The sequence below is a fragment of the Mycothermus thermophilus genome (genome assembly GCF_041956435.1).
Source record: "Mycothermus thermophilus strain CBS 625.91 unplaced genomic scaffold VTJ04scaffold_1, whole genome shotgun sequence".
NCBI classification, from domain to species: domain Eukaryota; kingdom Fungi; phylum Ascomycota; class Sordariomycetes; order Sordariales; family Chaetomiaceae; genus Mycothermus; species Mycothermus thermophilus.
This window is the reverse complement of record NW_027191427.1, coordinates 2,312,121-2,336,878: the sequence shown is the minus strand read 5'-3', so window position 1 is coordinate 2,336,878 and position 24,758 is coordinate 2,312,121. Positions and strand designations below refer to the sequence as shown.

Genomic DNA, 24,758 nt, shown 5'->3' with positions numbered 1-24,758 from the left:
CCAGGCAAACCAAGACAGCTTCAACGTTCAACACGAAGCGGCAAATGCATGCGACGACGAATCAGTGCAACCCAGCAAGATGCAACTGTAAACTTGATTGCGAGCGTCCTGCGGATCCCAATGCTTATCGATTGATAGTACTACCTAGGTGTACACAGTATCAGACAAGCCAGAAATAGCCGCAACGGTATTCCATCATAACGACTGTCCGCTCATCAATTTGCGTTTCTAAGTTTGGGATCTTATTGACCTAAGGTGAGGCGACCAAACAAGTTTCCAGGCTAGGGAGATTGGGGGAAATGATGGTTCCCCTGGGCCGTGCAGCGAGAAAAAAAAACCTGCTGCAGCTCAACGCGCCGTCATCACGCACAGAGTTTTTGCTGCGCCTCGAACACTCCGAAACAAACGCGTTACTGGGCAACTCGGCATGGCACAGATGGTCGCTTTGTTCCAAAATTCCGGTCGCACAGGTGGAAGCAGCATGTCCAATCAACCACCTCAGGATGCCTTGGTGTGAGCGAAAGTCTACGGAGTACAATTTACTTGACTTGGCCGTTGGACCCCGCGATTCGCCCCGCAGGTTCTGGTTGTTGATGATCTTTCCCTGACGGTTTCATGTCGAAGGTCAAGGCCCGATGACCGACTCGGCTAACTATTACACCATATGAACGCCAACATGCAGTCATGCAACCGTTGAAGAACCATTCCCTCGGAGACAGCGGAACCTTCAGCTTTGGCTTAACACTTGCCAAATCTAGGCGAGAACACTCTTTTTGGCCAGTGCTCGATAATCATGGAGTCAACGGGCAGTTCTCGTCTCAGAGGCAAATCAATCCCCTTTTGTCGGGGAAGACATTCGCGACCACATCAACACAAGTGCCTGAATAACCAAAGGCTTGAGGGATTCCGGATCTAGTCTCAGGTCCTGTTGCCTGATGCCAAACAGGCAACTCTATCTGAACCTCGCTTGATGGCACAATATACCCCTTATATGCATGTGGCTCAGCTTCGACACTCCGACAGCCAGATCATGATACTGATAACAACCTCCAGTAGGGAACAGCCACCAGCTCAAGGTTGTCCGATGGTGATATGCGACACAGCATTTCCGCAACACTGAGCCTCTGAGACACTTCTGTCTTTGTTTGCCCTGGTTCACCTTAAGACGCGTGTCAGAGCCACGACCCGATTGGAGGCTATGTCTTTGAGTTGGTTGGCTCGTGGCGGCCTATTGACGACCCACGAAACCCGGAAATATGCATTTTGCGATAGATAATGCGAAGCAGGACATTGAGGATTGACCTCCTCTCGCCGTCGACAATCCTGCTTTGACCATCACCTCTCCAGGGACAGCAACATGATCAGCCCGGCCAAGCCTCGATCTCGCTCCTGATGCCTGATAATGTCGAGGCCGGATTTCAGAATTGCTCCGGTGACAACGTTTGGAAAAGGAGACACATAACGGAAGCAGCAATCTATGCCCTGAAGGTTGTCTGCAAACAACCCATGAGCAGGCGGACAAAACATCAACAGGACCCGAAGATCTGCACGACTCTCGATCTCTGGCATACCTTTACCGACGTCCTCTCATTCGCGTCAGCCTTCCTTGATCTCTCTCATCCCCAGTCCCACGTAGCCATGCGGATGGACGGGAATCGGCAAGGTATCTGCCCGCGTCTCACATTTTTAGAACCCGAGATCGAAACGCCCCTGTGGAAGAGATAACGGAACGACCATCCGCAACCCCAGCACACGTCGCGCGTCTACTATATGGAGATCTTGAAGCGGGATTGTCCTGTGGGACGGATGTATGTGCAAACTGTGAAAAGCGGGACGGGATCCCGACTGTGCGGTCTCTCCCACGTCCAACGGGCGGCGACAAAAGTCTGATTCCCAAAGACCGCCTCTCCCAAACCGCCTATTCATAGGCAGAAGACCTCCCACGCCATGGACCTGCAGGGCCAGCATAGCCACCTACCTAGACAAGAAGGAAAACAGGTCTTCAAGAACTTGTCTCACCTATATATACACAACAGTTGTACCGCGTCTCGCAGGTGATGGTTCACCCTCAGGCGGTCCAGTCATCGCTCGATGATGTTTTCTCTCCGGCTGCAGTTGGGGCGGGTACCTGTGCGAACATCGGGTTCAACGTCGAAACTCCCGACGCCTGGCGAAGGATAGAAATAAGCTAGGCGTTGAAACAAACAAGTCCGTCTGTCCAGCCGTCTGCAGTCATCCTACACCGCAGGGAACGAGGACCGTCCATGACTACCTATCCGAGGTACATAGTACCAAGGCGTCATTGTGTCAAGCTGCAACAGACATTTGCATACGGAAGAAAACCATAGCCATCTTATGACGGCTTTGGCAAAAGAAGGCGGCTCGCATACCCACAGCAGTTGGAGGTCGAGCCCAGGAACCCAGGAGGGCATCCCGAACCCGCCAATGCTCATTGTCATCATGTGTATGCTCCTCCTGTTCCGAATACATATGCGCGCTGCCGCCTTTCCTGGCATCCGTCCCATCTCTTGCAAAACCTCGAGCCGGAAGAGAGAGGACCATCTACCACGTCCAGAGTTCGTACACACAGCTTAGGATGGACTCTTCTGAAGATTCTTATGATGCAGGTTCATCAAAGGTCTGGTCTGGATTCGGTGATCTGTCGAGAGATGAGAGAATTGACTACTTCACTCCCCCCTCCCCCGTCGCATGTCCGCCAGGAACAACCAGGTTAGGAGTGGTCCGACTCCCTCTAAAAGTCAGACTCTCTTCACCCATGAACCATCGGCTGGGAACGTTGCCGTCGGTCCGCGAAGAGCATATACCCTCCAGGCCAACCGGAACGAGAGGGAATCGATCCCAGTCTTCTCCACAACCCTCTTCATCTTCCCTCCGTGTATCTCCTCAGTGATGATGCCAGCACAGCTTTGCACCCACGTATGTAGCGGATCCTCAACGGGGACACGTCGCCATGATGGTATTCTCTTTTTGAGTTTTGCCTTGATTTTGCAATGCTAGACGCCAAGGCTCACGTCCGCCGAAGCCTTGCCAAACCCTGATGCACCGAAATCACGAACCACCTTGACCAACTAACTCCGGCCTGATCCATTCCTTTAAATCGTCGAAGGGTAGAGCATGATGCGAACAGACGCGCCGAAAGACCTCGCAGGAAGAGGAGTACTGAACTTCGCCCGGACGACACCGGAGTTGCCTGTTTGTCCATGTCAGCAATCTGCCAAATGATTCCTGCAAGCCCAGACAGAGCCCGCCATATTGTGTTGGTTTTCCCCACCATGTGGCCTCGTCACCTTGCCCCAGATGACGCGGATCTTGGTGCCGCGCACCTCCTTCTGAGCACGGTAGACATACGCGACACGCTTGCCGAGGTAGAAGCTGCGATTTCCCCATGTTAATCTCCAGACCTCCATGAAATCCCCAGGAACGGCTTGTTTCGACGTACTTGGCAGCGGCAGTGTCGTCGACGCCCTCAATCTTGATAAGGCTGGTCTTCGGGTGCACAGTCCGGCGGCCACGCTGGTAGCTCAGGTGGCGACCCCTAGTGAAGCAATCGTCCGTCAGTCAATTCGTTCTTTTGTTGGCGATCGCTGGTCGGTGTCCGTCTGGGGAGCTTTGCAAGTGTCGCACGGTCTCGTGGGAAACATTCAAGTCGCAAGACAGCGCAGCGCTCTTGAGAGTCTATCGTCGGGAGGACCAGTAACTCACTTGACGTATACTAGAGAAACAGTTAGCAATACTCCAGCACAGAAGCGCGGTAGACAATGCAACAGCGAAACATCGCGTGTCGCGACGACTCCATCACGGTCACCAGCGTCCACGGTGTTGTCGCTGCTGCAAAAGAAGGGTGGTTCAGGCTCGCTCACATCTATGACCCGACTCGGAAGGCATTTTGTCGATATTTCGCAACCCCAATCGATCAATCGGTTCCGGCCACGGTCGAGGGTTTCAGCAGGATGTCGTGCTGATTCGAGGTCCGGCGTTGGGCGACGTGGTTGAGACTCGGCTTCTTCGATAACCCCAGCGATTTCAAAAATTCGCTGGTGGGAGTGTAGGGCTCGTGAGCGGTACTTTTTGTGGGTCCGGATTATCTGTGGGTCCGGTTCTTCCGTCCTTTCCCTGCCAATTGCCAAGAAACGCCAAGAATCATGTAAGCCACATCCCACAAGCTGTGGCTTCAGATCTGTGGCTTCAATGCATCAGCACCACGTGATACAGATCTGGGCACCAACCCCACCCTAGATCCGACAAAGAGGCCTGGGCCATGTGGATGTTTAGCGTTCAAAAAGGCATGGCCCATAGGTAGGATGGAAAGCAGGCAGGACGCAATTGACACTCTTGAAATTATTCATTCCCATGGCAATTTTGTCAGCTCATGTCAGAAGCAAACTCCACCTCACTGTCTCCGGGAGTTCCAGGGGGGTTCTCGAAGCATTGGAGATCTCGCGATGGACTTATTCGTCTCATTTGTCAGCAGAAGGGCTATCTTGGGATATTCCAGGAGACGCTCAAGTAAGCTCTGGGGCAAAATCCAGGGAAAAGTACAATCCCCCAATTATTTGCATTTTGCCATGGACATGTTTCCCGCTCCACCTTGGTACACAAGCGTCGGATAATAAGGCTGCTCCAAGGGATAGAGGTCATCGCAAAGGCGAACTCCACAATCTTGCGACCGCGAGTTTGCGAAGCCGGACCGGATGTCGGAGTCATCGTGCTCTCCCTCTACTTTTAGGCGTCAAGGGAAGAAAAGGCTAAATTTTCCGCCTTGGCTCTCAGAAGTTACCATTGACTGAGCACCACACAAATCCGGCCCTAGTGTGAGGCGTCAGGATCCCCTGCATTTACTTATCTTGTTCCCCAGAATCTTGAAAGTCCGGAGATACCAAAATGGTCACTCAGTGATGTGTCCGAGGAGATACCTGAAGAGGGCAGAACTTAGAGGTACGGTATTGGCGGTTGTTTCGAGATTCAGACGGACTCATGAGGTGTGATTTTAAGATTATTTTTGTAGGTTAACTGTGTAGTATCCCTGTCCGTGGATCACGGTCAACCCGTGCTCCTTACCCCGGCGTCCAAAGCTCCGTCGTGATGAGGAGTTGCGAGCGATGCACGCGTGGGGGGGTAACGGGACTCTGCCGCTGGGCCCTCTAGGGCTCACTGGGCGCAAACCTCTGCTGAAAGTTTGCATGACCAGGTCGTGAAACCTCCGCGGTGTCCGCTGCTGCCGTATTTACGGGTGAGGTGTTCGGTTTCTCACGGACGTAACCTTGATCACCCCAGGGCAAAACCTCTCATCGGTATACCCGGACGCAATGCATGTTGTACAGTCATGCTCCGTACACCCACCTAGGCAGCTCTCAAGAGCGAAATCAACAGAGGGCTTCCGTGGTTTTGTTGGGACATGAACAGGAGTCTCGTCAATACGGAGTATGAGGAGTCAAAAATCGACAAGCATCCCGCCGCAAACACAATTTTGGGACATGGGTGGTTGCTGCAGCCCCACCATCCCGCCGAGCATGCGAAGAACGGGAGCAAGCAAGTTGCCCCGCAGCTTGTCCTATCCAGGGACTTGGTGACAGCCCTCTGCTTCAGCAGTGTGCCATCTTCTGTAGGCGCCCTGTGTACTCCGTCGAGACTTAGACCATGTGTGGTGATGGCCGATCACAGTGCTTCATCACATCGCTTTCCTTCAATGGCATGGTGTCACCGTGCAGAGGGTGGCCTTCCACTTGTTCGAGCAGCCAGTTGGCTATAGCTAAAGGAGGGGAGCTCGGTGGAAAATACCTACCTTAGCTAACTTGTTGTTCCAGGACTGGAGGTCTCTGATCCATGTAATGGTGGTGGCGGATGGAGCCTTGTTGGAGAAGGGGTTGAAGACTCGGGAGCTGCCACCACCAACCGCCACCAACAACGCTGCCCTGTTCAGTCCAAGTTCCCTCGCTTCCATAGACATGCGTCGATCCAGGGTCCTCACTCAGCCCACGAGGCATGGCCGGTGGTGGGGGGACGGCAGTTCCGGAGGACAAGTCGGAGGAGGGAAGACGCGGCCCAATAGACAGGATGGCCGGTCTAAGCTCCCCTCTTGGTGTTCAGGGCAAAGAAACCAAGTACGTAAAGGCGGGGTCCTGAGTAAGCTTGCCCCTCGTCGCATTTTCCCTGCCACTTCAAACCTCAAGCTCCCCAGTCTTTTGCTCAACCCAAAGGTCATCGCTCGCCCCTGCCGCTTTGAAATACCACTAGTGAGCCCCCGACACTTGGGAGTCGATTGATCGGCCTCCGATTTATTTTCCCACACTCCGTCATCCAGTGTGCATCCCCACCCAACGGCCTTCCTCGACCTGCTCGAAATCCCCAAACCACCCTCTCAAGTCTCTCTTTAACACACTCTTCGCAGACCCCTACGTACATCCAGAGACCTCCAGGAACCGCTCGACGACAAGATGGCCGTTGATCCGCATGCTGCCGGAGGGTGAGTGACGTCGACCCTTGCTTTATCTATGACACAATTACATCCAGTGGAGCTTGGTTTGCTGCTTCAGCTCCAGCACCTCTGCTTGCGATCGCGTCGGCACGTCGCGACAGCAGGCTCGCCCAACCTTCCGACCTCATATTCTACCACCCCATAGAAAGTCCTCGCTAACTGTCATATCAGCGCCATCGAGCTCAAGGAGAACACCACCATTGTTGTCCTTGGAGCCTCTGGCGACCTTGCCAAGAAGAAGACGGTATGTCACCCTTGCGACCATCTGCATCTACTCCTGCTGCTGCTCCCCTTAGCAATGCATGGGCTCAATTGGCTGACGGTTGTGGCAGTTCCCGGCTCTGTTCGGTCTTGTAAGTTCAAATTCGGCCCCGGAATTGCGACAACGGCAATGGGCGAGGCAGAGAACTGAACGTGACGACAGTACCGCAATCAATTCTTGCCCAAGGACATCAGGATTGTCGGCTATGCCCGGACAAAAATGGACCACGACGAATACATCCGCCGCATCAAGTCGTACATCAAGACGCCCACCAAGGACATCGAGCAGCAACTAGAAGAGTTTGCCAACGTGTGCACCTACGTATCGGGCCAGTACGATCGGGATGAGTCGTTCATGCAGCTCAACAAGCATCTTGAGGAGTTGGAGAGGGGTAGGAAAGAGACACATCGGCTGTTCTACATGGCGCTGCCCCCGAGCGTCTTCACGATCGTGTCGCAGCACCTCAAGAAGTGCTGCTACCCCAAGAATGGTATTGCCAGGGTTATTGTACGTCGGTATCCGTACTCATGGGCGGGCCAGGCCGGTTGCTGATATTGTCACAGGTCGAGAAGCCGTTCGGAAAGGACTTGGCAAGCTCCCGAGAGCTGCAAAAGTCTCTTGAGCCAGACTGGAAGGAGGACGAGCTGTTCCGGATTGACCACTATCTTGGAAAGGAGATGGTGAAGAACATTTTGATCCTGCGGTTCGCCAACACGTTCTTGGGCGCGACATGGAACAGGCACCACATCGACAATGTCCAGATCTCGTTCAAGGAACCGTTTGGTACCGAAGGCCGTGGCGGCTACTTCGATGAGTTTGGCATCATCCGCGATGTCATGCAGAACCACCTCCTCCAGGTGCTCACGCTGCTTGCCATGGAGAGGCCAGTATCCTTCTCGGCCGAGGATATCCGCGATGAGAAGGTGCGCGTCCTCCGGGCCATCCCGGCCATCGAGCCCAAGAACGTCATCATCGGGCAGTACGGGAAGTCGCTCGACGGGAGCAAGCCGGCGTACAAGGAGGATGACACGGTGCCCAAGGACTCGCGGTGCCCGACATTCTGCGCCCTTGTTGTCTACATCAAGAACGAGCGGTGGGACGGTGTGCCATTCATCATGAAGGCGGGGAAGGCGCTGAACGAGCAAAAGACTGAGATCCGCGTCCAGTTCAAGGACGTCACCTCTGGGATCTTTAAGGACATTCCGCGGAATGAACTCGTCATGCGCATCCAGCCCAACGAGAGCGTCTATATCAAGATGAACTCGAAGCTGCCGGGCCTGACTATGCAGACGGTTGTTACGGAGCTCGATCTCACCTACCGCAGGCGCTTCTCGGACCTCAAGATTCCTGAGGCTTACGAGTCGTTGATCCTTGACTGCCTTAAGGGCGACCACTCCAACTTTGTGCGTGACGACGAGCTCGACGCCAGCTGGAGGATCTTCACCCCGTTGCTCCACTACCTCGACGACAACAAGGAGATCATCCCGATGGAGTACCCATATGGTGAGTACTCTCGCCCATTGTAGGTATTCAAAGGGACAAACTGACGTATCTACTTGTACAGGATCCCGCGGCCCTGCCGTGCTCGACGACTTCACGTCTTCCTACGGCTACAAATTCAGCGATGCTGCTGGCTACCAGTGGCCGACGACCTCGGCCCTGGCGGGAAATAAGTTGTGAGTAGTGATTTAGACGCTGCCTATGCCGGGCATGCCTGGCTAGGCCAGAGCGAGTGAGCACTGCTTAAGCCGCTCTCGACACAGCTGAGCAAACAAAACAGGAGACGAGGCACTTGAAACTGAAACGACCATGTTCCCCCGTATATGGTCAGGTGTTGTTGTCGAGAATAAGGACGGCGTGGGATGCAGGCGGGTGGCTGTCAGACTCCATGAGCGAAGGGGGAATGTTGATGTGTTTCTTTACAAGTAGATGTGGTCTGTCGCTGGGGCCGGATACAAGAAAGGGGCTGAGATGGGTGGAAAGCAGAGGTTGAGTGTTTTCATTATCGCTATTCACGGAGGTATTTTGAAGTCTCTTCTTCACGGGTATGAGGTTTGCTTTCAGTCTTTCATTTTAGCCAGGCCATGATGTTATGGACGGGGCGTCGTTACGAAAAAGGAAAATCTACAAAGTAGTTACACTACATCCTCTCTGTCATCACAAAAAACATCCACCAGACACTCTCACATGGGACTGGCGACCAAGGCCCACGGGGTGACGTAACCGTCTGATCTTGGGACATCCAGACCCCGGGTTTGTATGGTTGACGTTACCAGATCTGCCAATGCACAATCTGACAGGACGTTTTTTGGAGTTGGAGGCGGCGTTTCCTTGTGATGCGTTGTGTAATATTACGTTGCCTTACAGTACAGACATTCTTGCGGCGTTCAATGGCTGGGTTTCCGGCAGGAGGCAAGGGGTCTCAGACCCGCGATTTGGTTCTGGCCGCGACAACCAATCGGAGAAGGCAAGGTCCCAAGTTTGCAGCCCAGATTTCAGTGGGATGCCTAACTTTCCAGGCGAAAGATCCGCCAGAAAGCGCCCCGGTCCCGTCTGCTGGGCGCCACCCCTGTCCCAAGACCAGAAGAGGAAGAGCAAAGCGTGTGCAGCGCGGGTTTCGATGTGCCGCCGCCGCTCGCTGGCGTCCTTCAAAGAAACCTGGAACCGGTCATCAACCTCCATCCAACGCGCGACAACCTGACCCGAATCTCTGACCCGCGACAGCCAGGCCCGCAGCACCCATTCGACACAATCGAGCGCACACCAGAAACGCGCTTTTCTCGGGCAGAAAGAGATTCAGGAGATCACAGTTTCATTTCTGTGACTTGTTCAGTCAACGCACGCTCCGGAGGAAACCCGACAGGCAGGCAGAATACGGCAGAAAGTCAGTAGCAGGGCTTTTCGCGACCGGCCACACAGTTTTCTCATCGACGACCGTATCGGACGAGGAGATCGAGTTCACACCGTCAAAGTCGCCGCGCGCATCGATAACAAGAGCCCGAAGCCACGTCACTGAGTCGCAGCCAGTCCGGCGCCGAGGCGAGTCTGAGGAGAGGGATGGGCCATTCCGATCGCATCCCTTGCCCTCACAACTGAGCCCGCCAAACTCGGTCATCCGCTCGTGCGCAAAACGCGCCGCGGGTTTTCCCTGGCGTCGAGGACCCTAACGATCGCAATCACCTTGCCGATTCCCTGGCGCCGGTGCCATTTCCCGCCTCCGACGTTTGAGCTTCGCACCGACCACATCGCACATTTCCCGACGTTCCCTCTCCATTTCCCGCGAAGGATACGCCAGCCGATTGACCGCATGGAAGTTGAAAAGGACCGATCTTGTCTGTTCCGACTTCGCCACGCCCTTCCGACCTTTATCTGAACGGGACATTCGGCAAGCACGATACGCTTCACCAACTGAACGGTTGGTATCTTATCCTCGACGCATTCCATCCATCCAAGCGTCCTCCATATCACCGCGGTCCTCGGTTTTTATTCTACAGCCTAGTCCTCATCGTTCGGCAGACCTGCCGGCCAACATCCCTTGAAAACATCACTCTCGGAATTGGATGGAAGCGCATGGAGCGGTCTCGAGGATGGACTACGGAATGCACACTGACAGGCCAGCCGAGAACGGCCGAGCCACTTTTCTGAATGGCGTCAAGGATGAGAGAACAGCGACGATAAAACAGGAGGGCACACCAGGCACGACCGGCGACCATGGGCCAAGTTTGGACGGCCTGCCAGACGCCAAGCTCGACGAACTTCCCGACGAAATTCAGCACATCACGGCAGAGATTATGCCTTTAGGTTTGCTCCTGAGTCGGCTAGCGCAGTTCTCCCACGGAAGGTTACAAGAGCTCGTCCTCAGCTTGGCGTCGAAGCCGCTGCCCGAGCCGACGGCGAATGGCAGTGCCAATGGCAACGCCGCGGGCGGCGTGAACGGGAACCTCAAGGGGATGGCCAACGGACCTGGTCAGCTTGTCGAGGATACCTCGCCAGAGAGCTTGGACAAGAAGACAATGCTACTGAACGCCATCAAGGATCTACATTCTCGATGGGTGAAAGCGCTCGTCATCACGGAATGGTCCCGGAATGCCGAGGACGTTGGGAAGCTAATCGATCTGCGGCAACACTTGGCGATCGAGCTGGAGCGGTACACCAAGTTGTTCTGGGACATGGTCAAGCTGAAGGATGAGATGGTCTATGCCAAAGTCCCTAGCCCCGACCTCAAGACGGCCCTTGAAGTTCTCAGCGGGAGCAGCGCCCACTGGATGCCAGATTTCGGTTATCTCCCGGACCCTCCAATCGAGCCAGAGGAGAAGCTCAAGTGGCTGAACGAAATCGACGTCACGTTACACATGAGGTTACAACTTCACGAGTATGAGCACCTTCCTGCGCCATGGAGGAAGTACGAGATCAAGAATGGCCGGGTTACCTTCACTGTGCCTGGGGAATTTGAGGTGGACTTGACCATTTTCGTTGAAGAGTTCGATAACTCGCAGTTCTGGTTCCTGGATTTCCGACCCGTCTTCCACCCGGCACCCACTGAGTTGTCGGAGAGGGCCAGGGCGTTTGTCGAGGCCCAAGCCAACACACGCCTGAGGGATGAAGGCCTTGCCGGATGCTACAGCTTTCTGCATGAGCTGACTCTCACCACAAAGATTGCCGAGTTCGAGCGCCAGGCTAACCTTCTGAACCAGAGCGGTCTCTGGATCAACACATTGAAAGTTGAGCGACTAAATCGCTGCCTCTCAATACAGTACTGGGCTCAATCCGCCGGGCCGCCGAGCTGGATCATCCTTGGTGTACAGAGCGGCAAACCCGGCGAGGGACCACAGGATCCAGGCACACCGAGCCGCCTTACGGTGCAGTGGTTCCGGGACAGTAAGCGGGTTGACGATGTTGATATTCCGTTCGATGCCGACAACATCTCGGCGGAGAAGCTTTTGATGACGGTCGTGTTCAAGCACATCGACTACCTCCTCTCATCTATCTACGCAAAACTCGCAGCCAGGCCCCGGTATGCCCAGCGAGAGGGGAGACTTGCGCTGCACATTTCAGCTGGGAACCCTCTCGACTGCCGCCTTACAATGCGCCTACTCGGACAAGAGGATGCGATCCTCCGCGTTAGCCCATGGACGGGCAACTTCAACTTCCTCAATCCACCGCCCGCGCTCGTGCGCGATTGGAGGCAGAGGCTTAATTCGCTGCGCAACCGGGTCGACGACACCCCCATTGCGCTGGAGCGTTTCAGGTGTTTCTACGTCGCGGATCGTTTGAAGACACGCGCCGAGGAGTCTGGATGGGAGTTCTTGCCAACCCCGCCGCTGCCTCTGGATGAAATCAAGAACTTGATCTTCAGGCGCTTCCCTGCTTCTCGTGAGAGTTTCCACGCCGTGTGGTTGAGGAATTCCAGCTGGGACCCGTCGTGGTTTACCGTGCTCAGCATGAGCCTTGGCGGGGACCACTGGTGGCTGGTTGAAGTGTGAGTGCTCTTGACAACAAACCTGGTGATGTGAAGGGAATTATGTATGCTAACTTGGTGATAAAGTCTAAACCGGACATCCGATGCTCGCGAAACGCACCCGTACGGCAGGTACATCAACACATTTGCCGAAATTCATCCTCCGACGGATCTGCTCCATCAACCGCGGACATTTTATAATCGCCTGTCAGAGCATACAGCCAGCATCATGGCCCAGATCAAGGCCCTTCGCACGCCCTCAACGATCCCCGGAGCTCCTGGTCCTGTCGAGCGCATCCCCAGCATCTCATCGTTACCAAGCAGGCAAACGGCTGCCCGCGTTAGGATTGCATCCCTGCTCGCTCCTGAAACGCCCACTAGGAGACCCCCGAACTTCTCTTGGGCCCACGACTTTGTCATTGTGGAGTGGAAGGGACTCGCCCCTGTTCCGATGGCGACGTACAAAGATTTCATTGAGGGTTCTGGGTCTCAGAAGCAACCGCCTTGGTCGAGAGTCATGGTGGAGGCGAAGCTTGCTGTGACGGACCCGGCCAAGTTTGCGCTCCTCGAGCGGATGCTTGATCGCGATGTTCTCTATGACGCTCGGGCTGGTCAGTTCACATTGCGGTTCCAGCCGGAAATTGGCCAGGATGTCATCCCTCTGCTGCGGGCTCGCGTCCGTGCACTGTCTCGCCTGGCGATTATTGTCCAAGGCATTCAGTGTGCGGGTAGGCACGTCAAGGTAGAGCGTGTCACTCTTCCGGAAGTTGTCCTCACCTATGGAGCCGCGCCGGTTGGCCAACAGCCGCCTACGAACCCTGAGACTCACCGGAGATGGAAGGCTATCTTCAAGCTCAGCAATGAGGGTGATGTCGACATCTTGCTGGAGGCTGGAAATCCGCACTTGCGCGTGCTTGATTACCTACGAACGACAGCGAAAGTGGATCATACGCTCAAGAATATGCCTTCGTATTTCGTCTTAACCCTCCCGCTCCTTCAAAGTCTCGAACGTGTTCAAGACGCATGGGATGCGGCATTCGGCAAAGCCCAGGGTGCTTGCTATGTCTTCAATAAGACTCTGGACTGGACGACGCTGCGCTTCGCCCTTCCTGGAGCCCCTGCCCGTCGCGTGCACCTCGACATCAGGCTGCGTGATAGGGACGGTAACGTGTGGTGGCATGTGGCGCGGGCAGTGACCGATCCTCACGCAAATAACGAAAACGAAGAATTCAACAAGATCCTCAAACAGCGCGTTTGGACTGCCTCTGGCAGAGGGTTTAAGAGCTTCGGTAACAGCGCCGCCGCTAAGTGGGACAGCGGAATCGACGTGCTCCTGACAACCATCAGCGAGTCCATCATGTCCCTCATTGGAACCCCAGCGCCGCAGTATTTGCTTCAGCAGCAACAGCAGCCACCGCAACGACTCCAGGCGATGCAGCAGATGCAGCAGCAGGGCCAGCAGGATCAGCATCAACAACAGCAGGTCCAGCAACAGTTCCAGCAGCAGCTCCAGCAGCATCATCAGCAACAACCGCAACCCGCTCCTCCACAGCAACCACAGCAACCACCTGGACCGCAGGCCCCACAAGCCCGCTTTGCACAACATCCACAGCATCTCCAGCAACAGCAACAAGGCTTCCCTCCCCACATGCAGCCGCGCATGATGACGCCGCAACAGCTCCACCAGCATCAACAACAAATAGCGGCAGCACAGGCGCAAGCAAACATGCGTGCGGCCTCCGCGCAGGGGCAGATGCCACAGGGCCAGCAGCGTCCTCCGGGCGGCGGCGGGATGGTTAAGAACCCCCAGGTCGTCGTTCTCGAGTAGGATCCGAGGACGAGCCAGGGCCGAAACTGGATGGCAGGTCGTGGCAATAACCGCGGTGGTGGTGGTGGTGGTGGTGGTAATAGGAGCGGCGGCGGTGGATTTACGGCATAGCGCCGTGCTGGTTGCTTTCTTCCCCCCACTCATACTTGTGCATTATCCAAGTTTTATTCTTTTCTTCGACACTTCATGTCGTTTTTTTAACCTTTTCAATGTCACTCATGAAGAAGGGAGGGGCGCGCGTGGGCATCGGAAAGGAGGGGGGCTTGGTTTGTTCAAACCGGTAGACAAAACAGCTCGGTTTCAGTACCTACGATACTTACACAGCGGGCGGGGACATACCTGAGGTTTTTTGTTTCGTTTTTCCTCGCAGTTTTCCAGGACGTCACAGTTGGCAGATAGGTTGTTACATGCCGGATACAGGCGGACACATGGACAGCAGGGTGGGAAGAGGGAGCAGTACCAGGCGAGTCCAACTGTGTCTTTGAAATTGAACATGAAAGACGCGAAAAGCAGCCACCATGCTGCCGTGGCGTGTTTACATCCACATCCAGAGAATTGGCGCAGCCAACAGAAGAGCATTGAGTTGGCGGAGGTTAGGTGATGAGCGGAAGGGTGGAGGGGGTGAGGAACTGGGAAGTGGACCAAGAGGGGTTGATGGTCGGATTTGAGAGGGGGAGAGAGGAAGCAAGCAAGGTTGTTTACTACGGATGTTATTTTGGACCATGTCGTGATGTTCTGTCAATTATTGGAGGTCGGTTTTGGTGGTGGCTTACACAGACAAACATCGAGCGTAAGCTCTCGAGAGGTTTAATGATGATACCACTGGTATTGTAACCACCTCCCCAGCTACTCGCCATTTCTGTGTGTAGGGATTATTTTGCATGTGAGGCCATCTCACATCTTGGAGTTCATTCTTGCTGCCTTCTTCAGACCGGGTTCCTGGCTTTCCTCTCTTTTTCTCGTGCTGGTCTTCAGCGACCAAGGCATTCAAACAACAAAATGATTAGATGACCGAGACACAAAGGTGCCTTATTCCTGGGAAATCGAAGCGAAGTTGATGTTCTATATTAACCAGACAGTCAACCCAATACAACCCATATCCCCATGCCTTACATCATAGGTACTTGTACACGAGTTGACTGATCCATCACATCTTCGGAGGGTCACCCTCTTTCAACGGATAAATGAGGTTCCCCTCCTCATCCACCAACGCCTTGCTCCCGTACCTCAACGGAAACGCCCAGTTCGCCGCCCCATCAAAGACGGGCGGCGTCCCAAACCGCTGCAAGCCCGTCTCGCCGACGGGCCAGGTCTCCTGCTCCGGCACTATCGTGGGGCTCTTCCCCAGCTTCCGCTCCTCCTCCCTTCTCCGCCGGTCTGGCTCCAGCTCGTACGGGAAATGCTCGCGCGCGATGTGGACGGCGACGTCGCGCCCCGCGCGCAGACAATTCACCACGCCGGGGTTGGTGTACGACTGCCCGGCGACGGCAAGGCGGCCTTTGTAGGCCCATTCCAGCTCGCCGTGGGCCTTCTTCATGCGCTGGGCGTGGCCGACGAGTACCTGCGGAATGCAGCAGACGCAGAGCTTGGCTTGGGTGTGTGCTTTCTCTGCGAGCTCGTCGGGTATGCCGAGATGGCGCTGGACGGCGCGGAGGGCGACTTGTTGGGCTTCCTCCTCGTTTGGAATGCATGCGGCGGGGAGATCGTCCCAGTAGTGACCGCCCATCATGACGGTGAGTTTGGTTCCCTGACGGAAATCGGCGCCTCGCGGAGGGGGGTCGGGGTTGGATGGCGTTGGGAGAGGGTACTCGCGGTCTGAGTCGAAGATGACCCCCAAGACGCATTCGGGGTTCGCTTCAGCCGGGAGGGCTTGAGGAAGGAGGTAGCCAAAGCCAATGTGGGGGAAGTTGAGCTTGGGAACGGGGTACCAAATATTGACTAGCATGATTGACACGGCTTCAGACTTTTCAAGGGAGGGCAACTGGTTGTCTGTAATCCAGGCTAGCTGCCTGGCGTAGATTGTTGACACGACTTTGTCGTAGAAGACTGGCTCTGTACTGCTGTCGCTGGTGACCTAGGTGCGAAAGCTGTTAGGGAAATCGTAAAGCCAACCCCAAACCATGGAACACATCCAGATACTTACAGCGACTTTGTCCAACTGGTCGTTATACCGAAGTTTCCTTACACGATCCCCCAGTTTGAAGGTGACGTGAGGATTCGCCCTGAGCGCCTTAGCCATGGCATTCGGCAAGGTGGCGAAGCCGTCGCGGAACCAAAGTCCCGTGGAGTTGACGTGGCGCTTGGCGAGGTTGAATGTGGCCTTGTCGCGGCCCAGCTCACGTAGCAATTCAAGGTCGGAGCGGCGCACGATTCGGGTCGAGACGGGCATATCGCTTGTGCGGGGAGGTATGAGGTTGTCAGCGAAGGGGCCATCACGCATGCTAATCTGCCACACGTCGCCCCCTGTGATTCCGTGTGTCATGGCCGAGAGGAACCTGTCCACAACCTGTCGACCCCCAAGCAGGTCGGCAAAGAAGTCACCAATGGAGCGGTCCGCCTCCGGATTGACCCGCATCTCTCGGAGCATCTCTTCCTGGTTGCCCATACGCCGACTCCCCTTCCAGAGTTCACCGAGGAGGCCTTGGAACAGAGGTTCGGTAAGAACCTGTTTGCCAGTCCCAACTAATGACGTGAAGGTCTTGAGAGGATTCGTGAAGGGCTTCACCACGACGCTTGGCATACGGACGAGGTGATCAGGGTAATAAATGAATCCTTTGGCGCTCACATCGTCCTCATCTACCGTTTTGGACATCAACTGGTTCTCGAGTCCAAGCTTCGAAACCTGTACACATCAACGTCAATAAAACAACCCAGACCAACCAGAGGTATGGCCCAACCCCAAACTGACCAGGTCAAAAAACACCAAATCGTCCCATCTCGGTAACTTGGTTTTGGTCAAGGGGTTCACCATGCGCGCGGCATGTTCGAACCTCACCGTGCCCTCTCCCAAGTCCGGCGTCGAGACACGGACCTCATCGGTCTCGATCCAGCCTCCAACCCTGTACTTTTCGTCGTAGATGGTGATGCGGGCCGTGGGCAACAAGCGCGTCAAGTACCACGCCGTTGACAGACCCGTCAGGCCAGCGCCGAGCACGGCAATGTCTCGAGGCGGCTTGGATCTGTCTCGTGGTCTTTGGGACTCAGGCACAGGGTCCGAACTGGCAAGGCGGCGATGGACGAAGGGGAAGCCCGGGGTGCTGCTCAGGCAGGAGTGCAGCTTGAAGGACTTGAGGGCGACGGCGCCATGGCGAGCTCCTGTACGCTCCAGAGAGCGCAGACTGGTTGTGTACATGTCTGGGAATGGGCCCGGGCCAGCATGCCGCCACTACGGTCCAATGAGTGCGATCAATTTCAAGCGGAGGGTTCTGTCGCTATATCATTTCCTCACGCTGAGACCGGCAAGAATGAGGTGATGTTGCCATGAGGGTTGAGGGTTGACTGCATGCCAGATGAGTTGATGACCCACCAGAGGTACCAAGGTCCAGTTGCTGACATGAACCCTAACCCTCCCAGGAAACACCAGAAGTCATCTCCTCTACATCACCATGTTCATTCACATTGAAGGTCGGTGAGAAGGCAGGTACAGGTACAGAACAAAAAAAAACCAACATAATTGTGTATTCCGCTCCACTTCAGTTCCGCTGTCCCATTAGCATGGCGCAATTCGTGCAATACAAGCCCATCCTGTCTAGTACCAACATTAGAAAAAAAAGAGAAAGACAAGCAAAGGAAAACCACCAGGAGCCCCAATGCCATTCCGAAAACGCCGAGGGAATGATGATATACTCATACACCATGTGAACCCATCCATCCATGGCAACCTGTGTATGCCGTCTTGTCCCATCAAGCCGTGATCCCCGAACCTATCCATCATCTGACAAGTCCGCCCGCTAATGGGTCAATTTTTCATTATCCTTCGCTTCCTTGATCATTCACCATTTTGCTCGTCTCCCACTAAAAGGGGTGCTGGATGCCGACCTCCATGCAATCTGAGCCCGCTCCACTCTCACCGCACCATCTCATAATGTCCATGAGCTCTCTCATATTTCAGAGCTGTGCTCCTCATCATGCAGGCAATCCCATGATCCTCGCAAGACACACCACTCACAAATCCGATGATCCTCGCCGTCACACTAGACGACCACGTCGGGTTGCTCTGCATCCATGTTCTGGTCCGCCGAGCCAGGAAGGACAACGTCTTCGTCGGCCGTTTCCTTGACAAACTTGCGCTCGCTGACATGCTCCTTATTGGCGTCTTCGGCCGTCCACACCTTGTCCTGGAACGTGCCGCGCTGGCCCTCCTCGTGCAAGAAGGGGCAGGTCCGGTTGGTGCAGGGGCGGTACTTGCATGGAATCTTGACGTGGGTGAACTTGCAACCGGGGACGCGGCATTCGCCGCCGTTGCGGCACGGAGGCATGGTGGGGTGGCGGAACGTGCAGTGCGGGTTGGTGCAGTTGGGGAAGAACTTGCAATCCTGCTCGCTCTGATGGGCGATCTTGTTGGCGGGCGACGGATGACGGCCAACGCACTTGCGGTTCTTGCAGGCGACGCCAAAGCTGCAGACATCGTTGACATCGATGGTGACGCCCGGCGGGGCGGCCGGAGACTGATGGGCGAACTTGCAGTCCTTGTTTGTGCAGCGCAGATTGAAGCGGCACACAGTCTCCTCCGGGTTGGGGGCCTCGCGCTTCGGGGCGGCGCCTGACATCTCAACATCAGCCTGAGAGGCGCCGTCGGATGGAGCAGCCTCTTGGTTCTGATTTTGCTGTTGTTGGTCGGCGTGACCGTTGTGATGGTGGGCGCCACCGCGCTGGAAGCCGCCCCTGCCACCACGGTTGAAACCAGGCTTGCCGCGGTTGTTGAAGCCTCCACGATGGCCCATTCCATTCTGCTGTTGTTGTTGCTGCATCAACAGCTGCTGCTGCATTTGCTGGAGCATCTGATTTTGCTGCTCCATCATCGCGTAAAGATCGGCAGGCGCAGGAGGATAGGCGCCGTTCATCGGATTCATCATGCCGCCCATGGGATTCATGCCCTGAGGACCATGAGGACCATGGGGTACATGAGGGCCGTGGGGCATGCCGCCCATCTGCGCAAGGCCGGCCGCGACAGCGGCAGCACGGCCTGCCATATTGCCACGCGGCTGCCTTCCGACGCCCATCCGCGGGCCTGAAGGAGGTCCTCGACCGATGCGCTCGTTACCGGTCTGGCGAACGCGATGGAGTACCGAATCTTGTGACCGATCCAAGGCGCGGTTGATCTGGCTCATGAGTCGCTTCTCGCGGCCGCCGCGGACGGCACCGTTACGCATCGCCTTGGGTCCAGTGGGACTGTATCATTTGTCAGCATCTCGAGAATCGACCGTGGCGTTTTTTTCTTTTGAATGGACCGCAAGACTTACACGTTGACAGAGGAAGACGCCGTCGCGTCGGGAGCGGTGTCCATGGCGTTGCTGAATGAACCATCCATCGGGTCGTCCTTATGACCGTCATTCGTTTCGGCGGGCTGAGCCGACCCCGAGTTGATCTGGTTGTTGAGAGCGTGCATCTGCTCGAAGAGCCACTTTGCAAAAGCCGGCGCAGTTTCATCATCGGGCCCCAGCCCCAGCAGGTCTCCGGCAATCTCTCCAGCAATTTCGGATTCGGTTTTGCCGTTGGCAAGCATCAAGACGAAATACTCGGCCATGGCGGACCCTTCCGTACCGGGACCGGCCCAACCAAGCTCCACGATCTTGTTCTGGATGACATTGTTGAGCGCCTCCGCCAAGGGAGTGCCGAGCTGGACTTCGACGGACATGATGTCAGTCGTCGACGCGAATGGCTCGTGGTAGCCGGATGTAGATGGTTCAATGGTCGGCGACAAAAGTCGGCAAAGTCGAGGCGAAACGGTTGGCAGAAAGGGCGCTGGCAAGGCGATCGACCGGCGGTGATCGCGCGGTTCGTAATAAAGGTTGAAAAGGGAGTCGGATTCCTAGTCGCTCAATGTAGGCGATGAAAATCCTTTTGGGGTTGATGAGGAGGGTGTTGTGAGGTAGGAGAGGAAGAAGGTTGGCGCGCTTGTTGGAAGATTTTAGGTCGCGGCGTGGACGGTGGGACTGCCTTGCGAGAAACTAGAACTGCAGGTACAGCGGCGACTGGGGTCAAAGCACCCAACGCTTCTTGCGGCTGATTCATCCTGTGTGTGGCGGTGCATTGCAAACAATGAGGTGGCGTTTCTAAGGTGATGTGGCGCGCTATCACGTGAAGAGAAGCGTGATGTGTGTGGCTTGACTGGCCCACTCTTGTCCCAATGTGGCTAGATCCGAGAGTTCGAAGGGTTTCGGCAGTTGATCGGCTCCGCTTGCTTAGGAATTTGTCCCAATCCGTGTGGAGGTGCGAGAACCGTTGGCATCCCCAATCCACCAGCAGTTCTGTCAGCCGGAGCTGGCTCAAGCTCGCCATGATACTCTCTAGAAGTGAACATACCTACCTGCCTGCATACGGACGGAATGGGAAGTTGGCATACTGATCTGAAGGGACCGCAGATTTGGCTGGAAGATCTATACTTCTATGCTTATGCTCGAGAGTGTTGCGGAAAATGACCATACGACATCAAAACAACCTCCCACATTCCACACAAGGCCAGTCCGCCTCTCCTTTTCACCTCTCTGTGCCGTATGGCATCTCCTAACTGGGCGCCTATCCCCCAGCAACCAAGAAGATGGACCTTTGGTTGTCATCTGCAGTGATTGTTACAGTCTTGCTACCTTCCGGTTCAAGTTTAAGGAGCCAGACCTTACCCGAACACAGGTTCCAACTCACGGCCGTCGCAGTGAGCATTTGGTATCGCCAGCATCAGATGCGAGTCTCTTGTAAACTCGGAGGTTCTTCGGACCAATCTTGTCTGGCGAATATCCTTTATGCGTTACTCCTCAAACCCACGATTGTGTTGAGGCAATGGTTGCTGCCCGGAGCCTCCGCCCTCTCCCTTAAGAGTGCTTTATATGCTTGAACAGTGGCAGACACGGCACGCTGGCTATATCCCCTGCCCTCCCAGTTCTTCCGGCGTCCTCCTACGGATCTCCGAGAGTAGGGCAGGCGGCGCAGATCCCGCGTAGATCAGCAACGAGAGCTTACTCCATGAAATTGTTTCTTGCTTCACCGACCCAGTGGGACAATGGATCATCCATCCTGCTGAGGGATACTCACAACATCCATACATATGTATCATGGAAGCCTTTCCTTAAGGGTCCTTCAAAATCAACTTCAAAGAATGCAAACCCACAGTCAGGGAAAATGCAAAAATGGACGAGCGGTGTCTTCTTTTGTTCATGCAACCTGGAGTTTACCCTTGTTCATGGCAAGGCTGGGTGTTGTGGACAGTTTCCTCGGTGGTGTTGCTCTCGTGGATGTGTAACGTTACTCACACTGGAGTGTGGACTTGGTGCAGTTCCAGCTGCCCAGCAGCAGACCCCTGGAAGTATCGATTGGATCAACAGTTCCGATCTGCAGTCCGGAACACATAGCGTCCAGCCGCTCGCCACCATTCAATCCTCAACTTCCCCTCCCTGTCAGCCAGCCGCGGCCGTTCAGCAACACCGCCAACGGCTGACCCGAAGCTGAGCCGGTGTCTCGGACTATCCCAACGGGCACTGATCTGGTGGTGACTTGGTACAGTCGTTTCTGCAGTGACCTGCAAACGGCTGTTTTCATCTGGGTTTGCTCGTCCAGTTGTCCAGGGAACTTTCTCGGTCACCAGCAGCAGCAGCGGCACACCACCAAACACGCCTCTCCACCGATCCTCATCTCAAGCCCAGCATTGGTCGGCCCGCGGCCAGACATAGCCGTGCTCCCACCAGACCTCCACGTTTCTTTGGGACCCCGTCACGGGCTGCAACCATCCGGTGTAACAGCAGTGGAAGGCATTGTTAATTGGATCTACAACAGCCGACCCAACCACCCCGGCCATTCCAAGCTTTCTGTCTCTGATTACGAGCAGAAAGTATGCCCGAACCAAGCACGGGGATTCAAAGCTCACCAGTCACATCATAACACCCAGCATTCCATTCATTGCCTCCCCTGTTTGTTATTCCTTGCCCCTGTGCCTGGCTGAGTACATACTCTTCCACCAACACCCAATATTTACCCAAACACCCCGCCAACATCTGTCTCCCTTGATTGATGCTCCTCCATAGCCTTATCATTTACCACTACCGGTTTTCTGAGGACCTGTCATAATGGTTGCCGCAATGGCTTCATTATTACCCTTACGCTCCTGTCTTTCTTTCTTCCTCTTCTTCCTCGTTGCCATCCAGCCCGTCACAGCTGTTTGGCCTGCCCCTAAGAACTTTACCAAGGGCAACACGGTTTTGTATCTGCACCAAGCGGTCAAAATCACTTACAATGGTGATCCTGTATGCTGGTCTTCCTCCCACCTCTCCACCTCTTCCTCCCCTGTCGCATCACCACACCACCTGTGCTTTGAGAAGGGCTATGATACTGAAACTGGAGGTTTCCTCTACCAACAGCTCAGCTACACCTACGGCTATGTCCCGCGGGATATCACCAGCAAGGAGGTGGTGCAAGCCGGCGTGTCAAGAACCCTAGATGGCATCTTCGGCTCCAAGTTCGTCCCTTGGAAACTCCATAAACCCGGCAGCCAGTTCGAGCCCGACCTGCATAAGGGCCAGAAATGGATTTCCACATTCGAGATTGTCCAGACGGCGAAGGACAAGCCGAGCACTTTCAAGCCCCTTGCTGGCGAGGTGGATGAATCGTACAAGCTGTCCGTCAGCGCTGAGGGCGCCGCCAAGCTGACCGCCGCCTCGTCCATTGGCATCCTCCGCGGCCTCGAGACTTTCTCTCAGCTCTTCTACCAGCACTCGGCAGGCACCTTCTGGTACACTCCCTATGCGCCAGTCGAGGTGGAAGACTCTCCTCAGTTCCCGCACCGCGGCATCTTGATGGACACGGCTCGGCACTTCTTCCCTGTAGAGGACATCCTGCGCACCATCGACGCCATGTCGTGGAACAAGCTGAATCGTCTCCATATCCACGTTACCGACTCCCAGTCGTGGCCGCTCGTGCTCCCCTCGATGCCCGAGGTCTCGGAAAAGGGCGCCTATCACCCGAGTCAGACTTACTCCCCAACCGACATCGAGAATATCCAGAGATACGGTGCGATCCGTGGCGTCGAGGTCTATTTCGAGATTGATATGCCGGGACACATCGGTGTGGTGGCCCTTTCGCACCCTGAACTCATCGTGGCGTACAATGAGCTGCCGTACCATTGGTGGTGCGCCCAGCCTCCATGCGGCGCGTTCAAGCTCAACAGCACCGAGGTGGACAAGTTCCTGGAAAAGCTGTTCGATGACTTCCTGCCCCGCGTGGCGCCATACGCAGCTTACTTCCACACGGGTGGCGATGAGCTGAACAAGAACGACTCGATGCTGGACGACGGGGTCCGCTCCAACTCTTCAGACGTGCTGCAGCCTTTGTTACAAAAGTTCATCGATGCACAGCACGGGCGTGTTCGTAAGGCAGGGCTGACGCCCGTGGTGTGGGAGGAGATACCTCTCGAATGGAATATCACCATCGCAGACGACACGGTCGTGCAGGCATGGCTTGGTGAGCAGTCCGTCAAGAAGCTGACGGAGAAGGGTCTCAAGGTCATTGACAGCAACTACAACTTTTGGGTAAGCAACTGCAGCTCAAAACTCCCTACGTACTCGACCGTTCCCCAAACTAATTATTCTTTCTTACTCAGTACCTCGACTGCGGCCGTGGGCAATGGCTCAACTGGGACAACGGCGCGGCCTTCCAGCTCGGCTACCCCTTTAACGACTGGTGCAATCCGACCAAGAGCTGGCGGCTTGTCTACTCGCACGACCCCGTGGCAGGACTGACCCCGGAGCAGGCCAAGCTCGTGCTGGGCGGCGAGGTGGCCGTCTGGAGCGAGACCATCGACTCGACCAACTTCGACACGCTCGTCTGGCCGCGCGCCTCCGCCGCGGGGGAGGTCCTCTGGTCAGGCAGGATCGATTTCGCGACAGGCCAGAACAGGAGTCAGTTGGACGCGGCGCCAAGGCTGAACGAGTTCCGGGAGAGGATGGTTTTGAGGGGCGTGCGGAGCTCGCCGGTGCAGATGACTTTCTGTACCCAGGGTAAGCCGGAGGAGTGTGAGTACGCTCCGTGAAGGGGGGAGCGCATGGGATGGGACACAGAGATCTTTCTTCCTGTTAGGAGTACGCATAGTTTCAACGTTTATTCTTATTGTGGGGTCAGAAGCGGCGTTGGTTGGGATCTCTTTTTCCGGGGGAACGGGAATGGGGGGAACTCGGGGATTTTCATGGTGGGGTTGGTACAGCGATGGGTTTCGTTTCTTCATGATTTGGCCATTCAGAACGGACAGATGGACGGAGTGACGGGCTGGAAAAGGAGACATGATGTCTTACAGAACTGTGGAGACTTGTGACACCAACAATATGACATTGACGTCAAAAGTTAGTTTTACGATTCAGAGCGTACATCCTCCTAGTGGAAAAGGTAGCCATTATTCTCGGAGTGTTTCCGACTCTCCTCCCCGGGTGTGCTCCGGGAGCAGGGTGCTTGGCGTCGGGATGACGCCGTGTGAGCGATGTGACCCTTCGGTTGGATCGGGGGCATTCTGCTTTAC

At 55.4% G+C, this 24,758-nt stretch overlaps 9 protein-coding genes across 9 annotated transcripts; 4 read left to right on the top strand and 5 right to left on the bottom strand.

Annotated features, from left to right (window-relative positions):
* Positions 1-2,709: 2,709 nt before the first annotated feature.
* VTJ04DRAFT_871 (uncharacterized protein) lies at positions 2,710-3,018 on the top strand (the record flags this gene model as incomplete). The annotated part of the gene is made up of 1 exon (XM_069367176.1): positions 2,710-3,018. The coding sequence occupies one exon, from the start codon at positions 2,710-2,712 to the stop codon at positions 3,016-3,018; it is 309 nt and encodes a 102-aa protein (XP_069223480.1).
* A 95-nt stretch (positions 3,019-3,113) lies between these two features.
* VTJ04DRAFT_870 (60S ribosomal protein eL33) lies at positions 3,114-3,906 on the bottom strand (the record flags this gene model as incomplete). The annotated part of the gene is made up of 5 exons (XM_069367165.1): positions 3,114-3,211; positions 3,293-3,393; positions 3,461-3,556; positions 3,724-3,733; positions 3,882-3,906. 5 exons carry the CDS (start codon positions 3,904-3,906, stop codon positions 3,114-3,116), a joined length of 330 nt encoding a protein of 109 aa, XP_069223479.1.
* A 2,549-nt stretch (positions 3,907-6,455) lies between these two features.
* Positions 6,456-8,438, top strand: VTJ04DRAFT_869 (uncharacterized protein; the record flags this gene model as incomplete). The annotated part of the gene is made up of 6 exons (XM_069367153.1): positions 6,456-6,484; positions 6,668-6,740; positions 6,829-6,849; positions 6,921-7,265; positions 7,322-8,261; positions 8,323-8,438. 6 exons carry the CDS (start codon positions 6,456-6,458, stop codon positions 8,436-8,438), a joined length of 1,524 nt encoding a protein of 507 aa, XP_069223478.1.
* A 19-nt stretch (positions 8,439-8,457) lies between these two features.
* Positions 8,458-10,140, bottom strand: VTJ04DRAFT_868 (uncharacterized protein; the record flags this gene model as incomplete). The annotated part of the gene is made up of 5 exons (XM_069367142.1): positions 8,458-8,634; positions 8,682-8,823; positions 9,124-9,416; positions 9,601-9,803; positions 9,939-10,140. The coding sequence occupies 5 exons, from the start codon at positions 10,138-10,140 to the stop codon at positions 8,458-8,460; spliced, it is 1,017 nt and encodes a 338-aa protein (XP_069223477.1).
* Positions 10,141-10,345: 205 nt separating this feature from the next.
* VTJ04DRAFT_867 (uncharacterized protein) lies at positions 10,346-14,044 on the top strand (the record flags this gene model as incomplete). Its single annotated transcript, XM_069367131.1, has 2 exons — positions 10,346-12,237; positions 12,304-14,044. The coding sequence occupies 2 exons, from the start codon at positions 10,346-10,348 to the stop codon at positions 14,042-14,044; spliced, it is 3,633 nt and encodes a 1,210-aa protein (XP_069223476.1).
* Positions 14,045-15,191: 1,147 nt separating this feature from the next.
* Positions 15,192-17,396, bottom strand: VTJ04DRAFT_866 (uncharacterized protein; the record flags this gene model as incomplete). Its single annotated transcript, XM_069367120.1, has 3 exons — positions 15,192-16,118; positions 16,188-16,886; positions 16,953-17,396. 3 exons carry the CDS (start codon positions 17,394-17,396, stop codon positions 15,192-15,194), a joined length of 2,070 nt encoding a protein of 689 aa, XP_069223475.1.
* A 408-nt stretch (positions 17,397-17,804) lies between these two features.
* Positions 17,805-18,148, bottom strand: VTJ04DRAFT_865 (uncharacterized protein; the record flags this gene model as incomplete). Its single annotated transcript, XM_069367109.1, has 2 exons — positions 17,805-17,994; positions 18,060-18,148. 2 exons carry the CDS (start codon positions 18,146-18,148, stop codon positions 17,805-17,807), a joined length of 279 nt encoding a protein of 92 aa, XP_069223474.1.
* An 89-nt stretch (positions 18,149-18,237) lies between these two features.
* Positions 18,238-19,901, bottom strand: VTJ04DRAFT_864 (uncharacterized protein; the record flags this gene model as incomplete). Its single annotated transcript, XM_069367098.1, has 2 exons — positions 18,238-19,435; positions 19,507-19,901. The coding sequence occupies 2 exons, from the start codon at positions 19,899-19,901 to the stop codon at positions 18,238-18,240; spliced, it is 1,593 nt and encodes a 530-aa protein (XP_069223473.1).
* Positions 19,902-22,332: 2,431 nt separating this feature from the next.
* On the top strand, positions 22,333-24,278 carry VTJ04DRAFT_863 (uncharacterized protein; the record flags this gene model as incomplete). The annotated part of the gene is made up of 3 exons (XM_069367087.1): positions 22,333-22,497; positions 22,612-23,778; positions 23,850-24,278. 3 exons carry the CDS (start codon positions 22,333-22,335, stop codon positions 24,276-24,278), a joined length of 1,761 nt encoding a protein of 586 aa, XP_069223472.1.
* Between the last annotated feature and the right edge of the window lie 480 nt (positions 24,279-24,758).